We start from the raw sequence: 16,047 nt of genomic DNA on the forward strand, positions 1-16,047 counted from the left end.
ATGTCAATTCATCCACTTCTCACGAAATACATTACAGTAAGTGGCTGGTGAAGTGTGAGAAGAAAAGAGTAAATTTAACAGTAACCTACACAATGTGTATCTAAACACATCATCAATTTATAATTGAAAGGATGGTTATTGCCGCTTCCATAGACATCAGTGTTTTACAAACTATAAATGTTGTTTTGCTAATACTTATGTGTATTTAAATGTCTGAAACCTAAAATAAACCTTATCTGGTGGAAAACACAGAATAGTTGTGAGATATGACAGTGCTGAGCACGTCTGTCTCTGGCTCAGCGCCAGCCAACACGCTAACATAAATTTGAATTTAGAAGTTGATGATCACGCGATCTGAACGTTCTAATCACACTGGTGTGAATGATGATACACGTCAAAAGGTTAACTAGCAATCACATGCAGTGATGATACTTCTTACGTGTAGCGAGTTAGCTCTATGAAATATTAATAATCAGTAATAACTGGTTATAATTGATTATTCATATTTGGATCAGTTAATATAATTAACTTAATGTTGTAAATTAATATTGCAATCAATTAACCTGTTTGTCCCGTGAACACTCAGTGTTAATTGTTTATTAATTCTAAGAAATGTACACTTCAGGGGCATGGGAAATTATTACTTTACAGTACTACTAAGAGCACGTAGTCAAGATCTATGATTAGGGACTCCAGATATGAGCTTGAGACACGGACAACTTTACATGTGACATGAACAAGACTTTATTAACTAGACTAAACACGTAAACTACTCTAACATACACATACAAACAGTTTACCAAGGGAAAGAGAGCTGAAGCAGAATACAGGAAAGCAAGAAGTTATAGCATTGTTTGAAATTCAGCAGATCAACAGCCTTGAGCAAACCATCAGTTTAGTTCTAACACGCCGTTCTTTAAAAGGGGTAAGGATACTTAATGTATCAAATAATGAGACTAAGTTTGATATTTGCATGTCTCGCCCATTTGAATTAAACTGTTCTGATGCAATTTGTTGAGGCTCCAGTTGATATTTGCTGATGTGGTCTTGATGAGAGAGAACCAGTGGTAGTCAGAGGATCTTTGGTGAATGGAAAGACAAGGCACAAGGCACCAGACTAGAACTAGAACTATGCTGAACTAGAAGTTTCTAAGGACCCCCAAGCTTGTGCCAGGCTTGGGGGTCCTTAGAAACTTCTAGTTCAGCATCATCTTCACATCAGGATTCCAGAAGAGAGTAAGAGAGAGTAAGAGGGCTGATCTTGTGATCAGTGATTTTTAAAGTGTGAAGATGTCACACCCTCTGGAGGTGTGTGAGCCAATAAGAAGATTTCCCTTTGGAGGGAAATTTTACGACCCATTGTGTTCTAGCAGGGCATGAATTGCATTGGGTGTTTAAGGAAAGAATCTTCAAGATTCTTATAATACTAATGTTAGCAAAATACACAAAGGTAGCAAAATGTAATGTAAATTAACAAATGGGGGACGAAGATTGGAGTTTATAGAGACCAAACGTGCCACACATGATTTTGGTAAACCATAGTATGCAAAGTCTGAAACATTAACCCCAACAGAGTTTACAAGAATGCATAGGCCAAACCACATAAAAGGAAAATCATGAGATGGGAAAATTAGATACATGTTTACATTTCTCAAGTGGTTATATATAGAATATATAGGATTAACAGGGTTTATTTCTCCTTCTCAGCCAGAATTAAGTGAGAGTCACAACTCTCTGGAAATTCCTTTTGGGGTCGTAAAACTCTTATCAGTCTCAATGTGTCCTGTAACAGGACACCTGGTTCTGCCAGTGTGTTAGCTTCATTTGTGATGTTAGTTTTGGTGTAAGTTTCATAGGCCTTTGTTGGGAGAGTGAGTTTGCAAACAAGAGGGGTCTAATTATCTAGACACACCTGAACAGAACTAAATCAATCAGTAACCATTAGGGATGTAACGATATTCAAACCAAACCGAAAAACCATGATACACCACCCGCGGTACGTATTGTGATACTCTCATGGCGTACCGAACGCACCCCACCCCCTGCTGCCCCGCCCAGCCCTAGCCCATTGTTGAGGATGACCTCACTTTACCTTATGTCACAAAACGAATTTTTCTTCCTCAAAAAGCTCTGCGTTTTGTTACTTTCGATAAGAAACAAAGTGTCATTTTCAAATAATGTCCATTTTATCTAGAAATTCAAACAATAAATGTCGTTTTGATGCTCTTTAATGTGATGTGACAGATCACTATATAGGCGTATCAGCTTAAGCAGCAGCGTGCACTGAGTGAACCCGATCATCTTTTCCTAATAATATTATTATTACATATTATATCTCGTGTAATCGTTCAATCAGTGTTTCAATGATGGAAATACATCAGTAAATCAGCTTGTTAACAATATCCCACGTAGCATTATATTTACCTCAGGTAAGTCATTCAGTGTCCACAGCTTGTTAGTCTGCAAGATAAATGAATTTTCGCTAAATATATGCACTATATATTCATTATATTTTACGTAACCTGTTAGTGATGTCTTGATTATTTAATGCATGTTTAAAATATCTGTCATGAAAATGACAGCCAATGTGTAAATGATTATATTTAAACATAGTAAAAACATTATTACATTTAGAAGTTAATGCAAAAACTGCTGTGCAGTTTACATGTTTGCATACAATTTGTTATTTTATTGTTGATTATTATACCTAAAAATAAACAGCAACTGAATTTAGGCTAATAGTTTGGGCTCTGTTGTTAACCTTTAATATTATAGTAATGTGCAAGTAAGGGCTCCCTATATAGTTTTCAGCATTAGCAGAGATTTTTTTTTATCCTTAAGAAACTTTTAATTATAACTGAATTAATTTATTTAGTAAATAGTTTACACAATTTGTTTAGTAAGTCACTGTTTAAAAATAAATACAAATACATTTAAAAATAAATAAATATATTTATCTGTATGTGTGTGTGTTAAGGTACATAAAATTACCGAACCGTAGCATACTGTACTGAACCATGACGTCAAAACCGAGGTATGTACCTAACCGTCAGTTTTGTGTACCGTTACACCCCTAGTAACCATGGAGACATACAGGCCAGGGACAGAGGAAGACTGAACTAATTAACTCATTGACAGCAAAACACTAGACCAGAAATACAAACATGAATGAAAACAAGCTCAAAACGTGACACCGGCTGGATGTACATTATCCCCTTTCATGTTAGTAAATAAAAATACAACTGTTCATTGTTAGTTCATATTAGTTCAGGTCCATTAAATATAATATTAACAGAGACAATTTTTGCTTGTAATAATATATTAGTAAATGTTTAAATTAACATAAACTAAGATTACTAAATGTAATAAGTATTTTTTTTTTTTTATTATTAAATGCTCTCTAGAGAGTCTAGAGTGAGAATGTGCACATGACTTGTATTAACAAGCTGGAAATCATGGTTTGTGTCTGTGACAAAACTAAAGGTTATTGGCTATTTCAAGAGGCGAGCTCTTCTACATGCCCCAACCAAACTTCCTGCTTCAGTCAGAAATGCATCAATACAGGAATACAAAACTGCAAACATAAAGCAGTTTCATGAGGCAGAGAAGAGCAGCAACTTATAATGAGTCATTCTGATCTGAAAATAACCATCCTGCACTTTAACACGGTGTTATCAGCCCTGAAGAAAGAAATGAAGGCAAACACACATGAATACCTGTGTGTGAAATGTTTCTTCTTCTCTCATTTACACTTCATGGTCATGTGCTTTCTTTTTTAAAATTTAGAAAAACACAGAGGGATTGAACCCTGTTCAGTCTGGACAGCATTACCAAAAGCAAAATAAACAAATGTAAATCAACCTATCAATTCACAGGAAGTGGAGAGAGAAATTGACCCACCTGCCAATGTGTACCACTGGATACTACATGGAATCTAAATGCAGTGAAAATAATCCACAATCTAACTTGTGATGCAGTCTGGAATTAAACCACACCATGTTCGTTTGTCTGGCCATAGGATAACTGGCACCCCGACTGAGCCTGGTTTCTCCCGAGGATGGAGTTTGGGTTCTTCACTGTCACCTTTTGGCTTGCTTAGTTAGGCACACTTAATATTCTATATTCTATATTCAATATTCAATACACTGTACTGGATAAGATCTGAACTGAGCTGGACGATGACATTACTGTTTTCTCCACAGCTGCTTTATAGATGAACTGAACTCATTCCATAATTGATGAACTTTACACAGTTATTGAACCAACCTGAGTCAACACTGAAGAGATTTCAACTGAAAAATGACTGTTTACTATTGTCTCTTTAGAGTTGTTTGCATTAAAGGTGCTGTATGTAGGATCCAGCGGCCTCTAGCGGTGATGTTTCAGATTGCAACAACAGCGCTCGTGCTCGTGAAAAGCAATAAAGTTACAACTGTAGTCTTTCACATCAGATAACGTTAGCAAATGGTCGGCGTTAGCTGGCGAACTAATGATGTCTAACTTGAGCCAACTAAAGCACAAAATCACAATATATTTTACATGCTTTGAAGTATTGTTAGCTTACCTGTCCAAAAGGATGAAAGCCAACTCAGGGTCTGTTTTTATACCTAAAACAAAGCGGAGGTCTCTCCATAATTCAAACGCTCTGCCAATGTTGATCCGTTTTTTTCGTCCTGAGTCGATCCGATTGACGTTTGGCCTGACGAGCTTCAGCAGATACATTTTTTTTTTTTTTTTGAGTTTGTGTTGGAGTCTGTGTTGTGCTGGAGGCAGGTCGTTTTTTGGTGTTATCAGACTCCATGTCGTTAGCTGCAGTGCCGTCGCAATAGACTGTACATAAAACGGAGAGGCTCGGGAGCGCGCATGCACGTCACATCCGGTGGATTTCGCAGAAAATCCGACCCGGAGACTTCACATAAAAATAGGAATACTGGCCTTCAGAGGTAATAGCAAAACGCGAAAAGTGGATCATTGTAATGTGTGATTACAACCCCTTCACAGACGGGCAATAAAAAAAGGATTCATTTTATAAAAAAAGTTACATACAGCACCTTTAATGATCATTATTTTCTTGTTTATCACTGTAAAGCTGCTTTGAAACAATCTGTAATGTATAAAGCTCTATATTTACAATGTAAATGTAAATGTATATAAATTAAGGTGACTTGAAATTTAATTTGGGGGTTTATGGCAATTTAGTACTTCATGTGTAAATACATGCAACATGTATTGTAGTGAATGTGTATTAATTCAACTCTCTATCTTTCATTCTCTCTCAGCCCATGAAGCCACTTAAAGCTACAGCTACTACATCAAAGCCAGTGCTGACAATGGAGCAGATTGACACTATTTTCTTCATGATCCAAGACATCTTTGAGGTTCATAAGGAGTTTTATGATGCTCTTTTCCCCAACATTCAGCAGTGGGATGAGAAGGTCACTGTTGGACATCTCTTCCAGAAACTGGTGAGTCCACTTGCCAGACACACCGTTCAAAGGCCCTAGATGTTATTTCTAAATCGTACAATGACCCATGTAGTCTACACTACCATTCAAAACTAGCAAGGATGCCTTAAATTGATCAAGTGTGACAATAAAGGCATTTGTAATTTTAGAAAAGATTCCTGTTTCTATTTGTCATTTTAACGTTTTATTCTCAAAGAATCCTGAAAAAAATTATCAAGGTTTCCACAAAAATATTAAGCAGCAGAACTGTTTTCAACATTGATAATAATAATAAATGTTTCTTAAGCTCCAAATCAGCCTTAGGGCTGTCGCGATAACCGCAATATTGCAGTACCGCGCTACTGACAAGCCAACCGCAGAGGAATTCAAGTAACCGCAGCAACCGCGATATTCGCGTGTTTTCTTTTTTCATAAGGCTATACCCTTCTTGTTTTGAACTTCGTGCATGTGTATTGAATGTTAAATAAGTTAATAATGATAATAAGACGTGGTGATCATGGTTTTATCATGGTGATTTGTACAGGGGCTTCGTGGATTTGCACTTAAGCCTAAACAGACAGTGAATGAGAGAGATCGACTGAGCGCGTGCGATTACCTGCGTCTGGCTTTGAGGTCAAGTCATATACGTGAAAAGGTTGCCGTGTCCAAGGAAAGTTAAATATTTGTCCTGTCATCCTTTTAACGTTTAAAATAAAGGGTATTTACCATGAATGGCATCGGCGACACGACAGCGCCGGTCAGCATCCACAGCGCTGGTCAGCATCCACAGCGCGAGGAACTCGCGGTCGCGGGAAACAAAACTCAGTCAGTCACGCATTGAATCAATGCCATTTCTCTCTATGAAGCTTCAGCGTTACCCATGCGACGCATTGCTGGTCAGCTGAGCCTGGAAAAGTGGAGCTCAAAGTTAAAAATAATTCATCTTTTAATGAATCAATCAGCGTTTTTGAACGTGTTGTTGAATGAATGGTTTAATGTCTCACTCAAAGACAGTCCGTTGCCGTAACAACTGCGCGCTGAGTGACAGGCTTTCAATGCGCAGAGACGCTGTTTAGTTTCGGTTTATTGGTTACTGAAAATGTACTCGTTTTTGTGCATGCTGACCACATCGTGACACTTACAAATAAATATAAATAAATATTAATTAATTAATAAATGCGGTAAAACCGCATATCGCGCTATTGAGCCACTCAAAATTACCGCGGAATAATCAAGGAATAATCCTTCACCGCGACAGCCCTAATCAGCCTATTAGAATGATTTCTGAAGGATCATGTGACATTGAAGACTGGAGTAATGGATACTGAAAATTCAGCTTTGCCATCATAGGAATAAATTACATATTGTCATGTCATTTCGCCTTCGTCGCTTTGTGGTGGTTGGCTGCATGGGTGAGAAAGAAATGACCAGTTTTCTGTCTCGTATGGCATGAAACAGGCCAGCTCCTGACAGACCAGTCCATGCTGTGATATTGTCCAACCAGCAAATTCTTGGTCTTCCACGACTTCTAAAACCTTCCACTAACCCTATCATGATGCTGCATTCAATGGTATTGCCTAGCTGTCTCATTACATGACCAAAATACTGTAACTTGCGGGATTTAATGTGATTCAGTAGTTCAATAGTTTTTCTAGCCAATTTGTATACCTGCTCAGTTGTGTATCAGTTTTGTCCATTGAAATTGAATTCGTAACAACTTTCTAATGCACTTGTTTTCAAAAGCCTGGATGCACCTTTCTTCCTCCTTCTAATTTAGATTGTATTTGATCCAAAATTACTCAAACAGAACCTTGCTAGTATGTGAAGCCAGTGCAATAGTTCGATAATTGCCGCACTGAGTCAAATCACCTTTTTTAGGTAGCGGAATGAAACTGATTGTGCATTCTTGTCCATTTTTCTGGCCAAATCCCATGGTCCCACACCTCTGTACAGATCTGTTCGATAAAGTGTCACATCTTCTCCAAACTTTAAAAACACTGCTTCTACTTCATCTGGACCCGTTGCTTTCTGGTTAGATAATCGCAAGACAGAGTTTTTTCACTGTTTGGAAAACTGATCTGCTGTTGTCCCTCATTGAATTCTTATCCAGTTCACTGCACAATGTTTCCAATTCTGCCTGTTTATCCTTTCTTGTTTCCACAATTCATCTGGTGTATGGTATTCGGCAAGTTTTTGTAGTGCATCAAATCTGTTTTTTTACTTCAAGTTGATATTGCTGCTTGAACTCGTTGAGTTTCTTCCGGTCAAGTAGTTGTGGGTTTCTACCTGTTTTCTTTCGAAACCTTAATTTGATCACTAGGTTATGGTCACTCTGACTCAGTCTGCACTAAGATATGTACGTGCATTGTTAACTGACTGTTTCCACTGTTCACTGATCAAAATGTAGTCAATCTGGGCTCTGGTGACCCTATCCGGGCTTCTTCATGTGTATCTGTGTCTATTATGTAGACAGAACAGGGTGTTGGTGATCACCAGATGGTGCTCTGCACTGAAGTTTACCAATACCTGACCCCGTTAATTTTTATCGCCATGCCCATACTTTCCTAGAACCTTTTCTTCTGCCTTTTCTCCAACTCTGGCATTGAAGTCCCTTGTAATTACCAATATATTCTGTTTGGGAGTCTCTACAAGTAATTGCTCTATCTCATTATAAAACTGTTCATCGTCCTCATCAGGTTTGTCAGCTGTTGCTACTGTATCACTGTTACATTTCTTGGTTTCGAGGCAAATGTAGCAGAGATTAATCTGCTACTCACTGGGTTAAGATGTCAAACACGGGGTAGTGGAATTATAGACCCATATGGCAACTCCATGATGCTCTCGTTTGTCTGCACCTGCAAACACCACTGTATGTCCATCTACCGTTGTCAAGTGTCCAGAACCTTACCATTTAGTTTCTGACAAACCACAGATACTGATGCCCAGTCCAAGCTCTTTGCTGAGTATTGCTAGTTTGCCAAGCTTGTTGAGACCTCTCACATTCCACAGCCCAAGATACGCTGTCTGCCATTCAATTGGTGTTTGATGTCATCTGCAATTGTTGTTGGTGAGCCAGTAGCACACTATAAATTACATATTAAATTATATTAAAATAGAAAACAGTAATTTTTCTTTTTAATTGAGTAAGTTGTAATCTTATTTTACAATATTACTGTTTTTACTGTATTTTAATGTAAAAAAGGCTGTGAAGGACTTCTGGCAAGATGGCGACCGCTTAGGCAGCACGGTCAAGAGCTCTGAGACTTTTCCAACTAATTTAGTCTTTTGTGTGGTCTCAAAAGACTAAAGAGTGCCTGATATGAACATCGATGACTATTTCAAGAAAACTACTGCCAACATGCCAAAACCGAGGGGAAAGAAGACCGAAGGAGGCGGTGAAATCCACGCCAACCAGGAAATTAGCGGCGAAGATGCTAATATTAGCTCTGGCCCTACGGCAGTGACATCTGATGCTAACACCATCATACACGCTCTCACAGCGGTCATAGACAGCAAATTAGCCGGAGTCACTGAACAGATTGAGAAATTGGAGGCGTCTGTGAGACAGACGATGGATAAAAAAAATAGCTGATGTAACGCAAATGAGTGAAACAAGACTGGCCTCTGTACTGGAAGCCGTTGCCGACCGAGGCACTGAGATACAGGCCCTGACTGCGAGAATGGATACCGCAGATAAGCAAATGGAAGCCATAGACCAGACTGCAGCTGCATCCAAAGCCAAAATCTTAATTTTGGAAAAACAAATCAAACAACTAAAAGAGCGCACTGATCAGCTGGAGAATCACTCCCGGAGATGTAACGTCAGAATACTGGGAATAACAGAGCGCGAAGAGGGGACAAACGCAGTGAAATACCTTGAGAGGTGGATCCCCGAGTACCTTCATCTTGACACCGCAGACGGCAGGATCATCCTGGACCGTGCCCATCGCGCACTGGGCCTGATGCCGCCAATCGGACAGAGGCCACGTCCCTTCATTGTCAAATTCCACTATTACTCCGATAAAGTCCGGGTAATGGAAGCTGCACGCAGACACCACCAGAACGAGACCCCGCGTCAACAGAGGATCGTCTTCTTTAACGACTATTCAGCGGAGATCGTCCATAAACAAGTTTACAACGGTGTGAAAGCTCAACTCCGGGAGTTGAAAGTGGAATACGCGTTGTTATATCCAGACATCTTTGAGGGTGAACACCGACGGAGGAGGATACCGGCGCTTCTCAACTTTTTTTTTTTGTGGATGTTTTGAATTTGTTCTCTTTACATTGTTTTTTGTTTGTTTTCGAGCTGTTTGTAGCTCAGCTCCCCTCTCTCTCCATATAAATGTTAACCAAATGTTGACAAAGATATTACTTGCTCAGCCTAATTTAATCTTGTTTTTATTTTATTTTTTCTTAATTGTTTTAAATGAATGATGGCCAAAACAGGACATATAAACTGCATATCACTAAATGTGAAAGGAATTAATAATTCAACTAAAAGGAAAAAAAATATATAACCTATTTAAAAAAAACAAAAGACAGATATTGCATTCATCCAAGAAACACATCTTACTGACATCGAGCATACAAAATTGAAACGTGACTGGATTGGTAAAGTCTATTACTCCTCGTTTTCATCAAGTGCTAGAGGTGTAGCGTTGCTCATAAACAAAAACCTTAGATTTCAATTAAATACAGTACAAAAGGATACCTCAGGTAGATTTATATTAGTTGACTGTATGATTAACAGGAACAGGTTGACACTGGCATCAATATACGGTCCTAATATAGATGATCCAATTTTCTTTAATAAATTAACCATGAAACCATGTATTCTGGGAGGAGATTTCAATCTTGTGTTGAACCCGTCATTAGCTCAGCCCCCAAGAACACTACTTTGTCAAAATCTGCAACAGCATTGTATCAAGGCATGAATGATCTTGGGTTAAAAGATGTGTGGAGACTGCAAAACCCGGGTTAAAAGAAATTCTCTTTCTACTCTAATGTTCACAATACATACTCTAGAATTGACCTGTTTTTGACCTCACAAACATTACTGCCTCACATTAAAACATGTCTTTATTTGGCTGCAACCTTATCAGACCACAATGCTCTAATGATGGAAGTGTCTATGCCATGTCTATGTATTTAGAAGGCTCTAAGGACATAAACTTGGAATTTAAAAAATAATATTATACGTTATACATAACAGAGAAGTCAACGGAAACTGAAATCAAATACTTCAAAACTTTCTCAGAAAAAATATTAACACCGCTAACAAACATGATTAGAGAAGCATTCCAAAAAGAAACACTCCCAAAAACATTGGAGTTGGCAACTATTACGCTACTTCCAAAATCTGGAAAGGATCCACAAAAGTGCAGCAATTATAGACCCCTCAGCCTCCTTAACTCTGATTATAAAATTTTATCGAAAATCATTGCACAACGCTTAGAGAAGTTCCAAAAATTATTAATACAGACCAAACGGGTTTTATCAAGAACAGACAAGGTGCAGATAATGTTTGCGACTGTTTCATATTATAGAGCACACAAAAAAACATGACCACCCTGCCGTGATTGTCTCTATGGACGCCGAGAAGGCGTTCGACAGGATAGAACCAAGCTTCCTTCTTGAGACCATGAGGGCCATGAATTTTGGTGAAAATCGTGGCTGTCGTCAGGGCTGCCAAGTCTCTCGCGCTTTTCTCAATTGCAAAAAGAACCACTGGCTATTGCCCTGCGATCAGACATATCCATCACCGGCATAAAAATTGGAACGGAAGAGCATAAACTCGCACTCTATGCAGACGACTTATTAGTATTTATATCTCAACCTATCACATCATTTCCCTCGTTATTGACTAATCTTAAAAACTACAGTGCTGTATCGGGATACAAAATTAATTACTCTAAAAGTGAAGCTAAATGGTAATGGTGAAGTAAATGGTGTACGGAGGGCTTCAAATACCTGGGAATCACTATCTGTAGCACTTGTGACAAAATATATGAAGGAAATTACGCCTCTTTGCTTACTAAATCTAAAAAAGAGTTACTGAGATGGATGGACCTCCCCTTATCACTGATTGGCAGGATTAATACAATAAAAATTAATCTATTACCCAAATTTATTTTATTTATTCCAGTGTATACCACTGAAGGTTCCTATATCCTTTTTCAAGGAATTAGATAAATCACTTACTTCCTTCCTGTGGCACAACAAAACACAGAGAGTCAAACTCCTCACATTACAGGCACCTTATTCCAAAGGTGGCTTGAATCTCCCAAATTTTTAATTGTATTATTTGGCTGCACAACTTCGCGCTCTGTGGATGTGGTTTCACTGCAGAGCAGATGAAGTCAAATGGATGTCAATCGAACGACATGAATTACAGGATAATCTATTAACAATCGTACCATTTTTTTTTATCTAAAAAGAAACTAAAAACAATCACTCAAAACCCAATCATTTCTGCTACATTTAAAGCCTGGCAGCAATTCAAGTATCAGTTGGACAAAATATAAAATTATCGGTAAATTCGCCTCTCACGAACAATCCCAACATCCCAGCAGCCTTAGCGGATGGAATTTTACAAAACTGGGTGAGAAAAGGAGAAAAAAAACCTTTATACTAATAATGTCTTTTTAAGTTTCAGTCAAATGTTAGAAATTTATGATATAGATAAACGTAACTTTTTCAAATATTTACAAATTAGAAGCTGGATCAAGAGTCAAACTAAAGATAGTTTTCCACACAGACCCGAGGAATCTTTACTTGAAAAATTTATTTTTAACTCCAAACGCAATAGAATTAAAGGTTTAATATCTACAGTGTATAAAACCATAATTGACAACTTACTGGCTTATGCCAGATATACAAACAAAACAAAGTGGGAGTCTGATCTTGGGTGTACTTACACAGAGGAGAATTGGAACAGGTTATTGGAATTGGCACAAACAAAATTGGTGTCTTCTAAACACAGACAAATTCAATTCAATATTTACCATAGAACATATTTTACGCCATATAGGTTAAGTAAATTAAGAAATGACATCTCCGATCAATGTCAAAGATGCACCATCTCTGTCGGAACTCTATGCTATGGAGTTGTACCCGTTTGAAGCCATACTGGACTCACATCATCGCAGTAACCTCTCGGGTTTGTGGACAGGCTCTGGACGCCGACCCTAGGATTTGGTTACTGGGGGACGTAACCTTATTGAAGGTGAACTCAGATAAGAAGCATTTTGTGTTACTAGCAGCAACGGCTGCCAAGAAGTGTATCCTGAAGGATTGGAAGAGTGTCATCCCCCCCCAGCCAAATACACTGGGCTAATGAACTCCTGTCGTACTGCACACCAGAAAAAAATCTACATTCTATCCGAGGAAAACTAGATGACTTTGAACTGATTTGGACTCCTTTTTTGAACATCCTGACCCAACTTGACATGACCGTTGTATGACTAGATGTAAATCTATGCTTATTACTGTTTATTTATATTTTTATGATTATTTATTATCTTGCCTTGTGGAGAGAGGGTTTTTGTTGTTTTATTTCGTTGTTTTCTTTTTGTTTTTTGTGTTTTGTAAAAAATTAAAACTATAAATAAAAAATAAATAAAAAAATATATATAAAAAATAAAAAAAAAGGCTGTGAAGAGCAAAAAAACCTATGCCAAAAAACGTATAAAAGCTTACCTACTCAAAACCTTTACTTGATCGCTGGGTTTTTTCTTTATACCCTCCTTGAGAATGTACAGCATTATGTATTGATCCATCTTTATATGGGTATATACTGTATGTGGTCTCATATCAAGAAGACAAAATACATCTTGCAGTACTTTGCTAGACTATATAAATACATCTGATAAGAATCATCTTCCTCTGAGACTGAGACAGAGGAGCATCTGTTGAACTTGAGACTGAAATAAACAGTTTAGCAGAGAGGAGATGCCGAGAGGTACTGGCAGAAACAGCTATATTTAGGCTTGTGTACGAAACCAAAAAAAAACAAAAAACAGATGTTTCACATGTCTGTTTTGGCCATAAATCCTATCAAGGTAGATAGCTGACTAGGTGTGTGGAGGATGTGTGTACTGTGTGTCTCATTAACAAACTCAAGATGGGGAGCAGCTCTGTGAGTTCAGACTGCTTCGTTTCTAGGTGTTCTGGTGCAACAAACGTTTAATGGTAATTAAACTTTGTATTCAGTTTAATTTTGTTAATGGATGTTATGCAAATTTATTGTGTGCTTTTGTGAATCTAGGGGCATTTTCTGTGCTGCGTTTAGTGCGTTATGGGAAAATCTAGATTTAAAATACACTACAGTTTAAAACTTTGGAGTATGGATGATTTTTTTTATTTTATTTTTTATTTATGTTTTTGAAAGAAGTCTCTTATGCTGACCAAAGCTGCATTTATTTGATCAAAAATACAGTAAAACAATAAAATTTGCAAAATAGTATTACAATTTATATTTATCTGTTTTCTTTTTTGATGTTTTGATGTCAAAGCTGAATTTCAACATGTTTCTGTCTATATACAGTGGTGGTCAAAATTGATGGCACCCCTGATAAATATGATAAAAAATGGCTGTAAAAAATAAATCTGCATTGTTTATCCTTTTGATCTTTCCTTCAAAAAATTCACAAAAATCTAACCTTTCATTGAAGTAAAAGAATTGAAATTGGGGGGTAAATCACATTATGAAATAAATGATTTTCTCCAAAACACGCTGGCCATAATTGTTGGCACTCCTAGAATTATTTATGAGAAAAATATCTCTGAAGTATATTCCCATTAATATTTACCTTTTTTAGCACACCAGGGTGACTAGGAACATGAAATTGTCTAGCTATGACTTCTTGTTTCACAGGAGTTTAAATATGAGGAAACACAAAGGCCAAATTCCCTTGCTCATCCATCACAATGAGTAAAACCAAAGAATATAGTTCTGATGTGCAGCAAAAGATTGTTGAGCTTCACAAAATAGAAAGTGGCTGTAAGAAAATATCTAAAGAATTGAAAATCCCCATTTTGACCATCAGGGCAATAATTAAGAAGTTATAATCAACTAAAGATGTTACGAATCTGCCAGGAAGAGGACGTGTGTCTATATTGTCTTAATGGATGGTGAGGAGGAAAGTTTGAGTGGCCAAAGACTCTCCAAGGATCACAGATGGAGAATTGCAGAGATTAGTTGAGTCTTGGGGGTCAGAAAGCCTAAAAAAACAACCCCTACATCACCACATGTTGTTCGGGAGGGTTTCAAGAAAAATCCTCCCCGCTCCTCCAAAAATAAACTCCAGCATATTCAGTTGTCAGACACGACTGGATCTTCAAAAGGGACCGGATTCTGTGGTCAGATGAAACAAAAAAAAGGGCTTTTTGGCAGCAAACCCAGCAGATGTGTTTGGTGCAAACAGGGATGAAGTACGGTGGCCGAGAGGTGCAAAACCAAATCACAATTACAAAAACAAAATAACAATTCAGAAAACACGACAATTCAGAAAACAAAATAACAATTCAGAAAACACAACGACAATTCAGAAAACACAACAACAATTCAGAAAACACAACGACAATTCATACAAAACGGAAAAGGTAGGTATATTTTGAGAATGACGTACTTATCACTGATTGGACGAGACACCTGTCAATCAAGAAATTTGTTATCAACTTTGTTTTGCTATGCGAAAATAGAACACATTAAACTTTACTTTGAAGAAGGACATTCATGTGCCGTGATTGTGGACATGCTGGCGACATACCACATAATATTTACTATATTAATAGTGTGTCATGAGTTTAGTATGCCTGAGCACATGGTTAGCATGAGTGTTTCGCGATTAGCGCGATAGCCCGCTATTCATTATAAATGGTCATTATGTCGATGTTATTTGAGTGTATGAGAGTACATGATGTTGTTTCAGTCTTATTTTGTTTGTAAAAAGCATGAGATTAGAGTGTTACTACCAGCTGCCACACGTCATTTTGGGGCTAGCTAGAGCATGCGAATTGCACAGAGAGAGTGTTAAATAGCTTGTTGATCATATTGTTTAAAGTCACTTATGTCTACAACGGTCATTACTGTAAAAAAAAGTGATATACATGTTGAGAATGTATGTTTTGAGCTTTTGTTATGCATATTCTCATATGCTTCATTCTGAGTAAATACACCAACAAAGAAGCCATCACTGCAATGCTCTCTTTTATTTCATTTTTCGACATACCACGACATTAAAAGCTGCGTCGACCAGGACAGTTGTTCGGCTACCGGACAATGTGGTTAGTACTTCTGCAGAAGTTGCGTGTTAAACGCGATGATATATGCGGCTGCTGCAAGAACTCAACCCACCAGGGACAGAACAAGGACACGTCGTAGATTCGTTAGGCGTACCTATCACTCCATGGGACCGAACTATCTTTGGAACGTTGATGATTTGTTTTCTACCGGTACTTCCAGTATCGCTTGATTCCGGTTCTGGCTTGATTGACAGGTGTCTCGTCCATTCAGCGATAAGTACGTCATTCTCAAAATATACCTACCTTTTCCGTTTTTTCTGAATTGTCGTTGTGTTTTCTGAATTGTCGTTGTGTTTTC

At 37.8% G+C, this 16,047-nt stretch overlaps 1 protein-coding gene across 3 annotated transcripts in view; it reads left to right on the plus strand.

The window, feature by feature from the left end:
* Positions 1 to 16,047, plus strand: part of abr (ABR activator of RhoGEF and GTPase) — a 331,053-nt gene that overhangs the window by 153,961 nt on the left and 161,045 nt on the right. For all 3 annotated transcript variants that reach the window (XM_084412865.1, XM_084412866.1, XM_084412867.1), the window contains one exon: positions 5,280 to 5,465. In XM_084412865.1, the coding sequence (XP_084268991.1) occupies positions 5,280 to 5,465 (186 nt within the window). The remainder of the gene's footprint in view (positions 1 to 5,279; positions 5,466 to 16,047) is intronic.

Source organism: Rutilus rutilus, assembly GCF_951802725.1.
Source record: "Rutilus rutilus genome assembly, chromosome: 7".
Taxonomy (NCBI): domain Eukaryota; kingdom Metazoa; phylum Chordata; class Actinopteri; order Cypriniformes; family Leuciscidae; genus Rutilus; species Rutilus rutilus.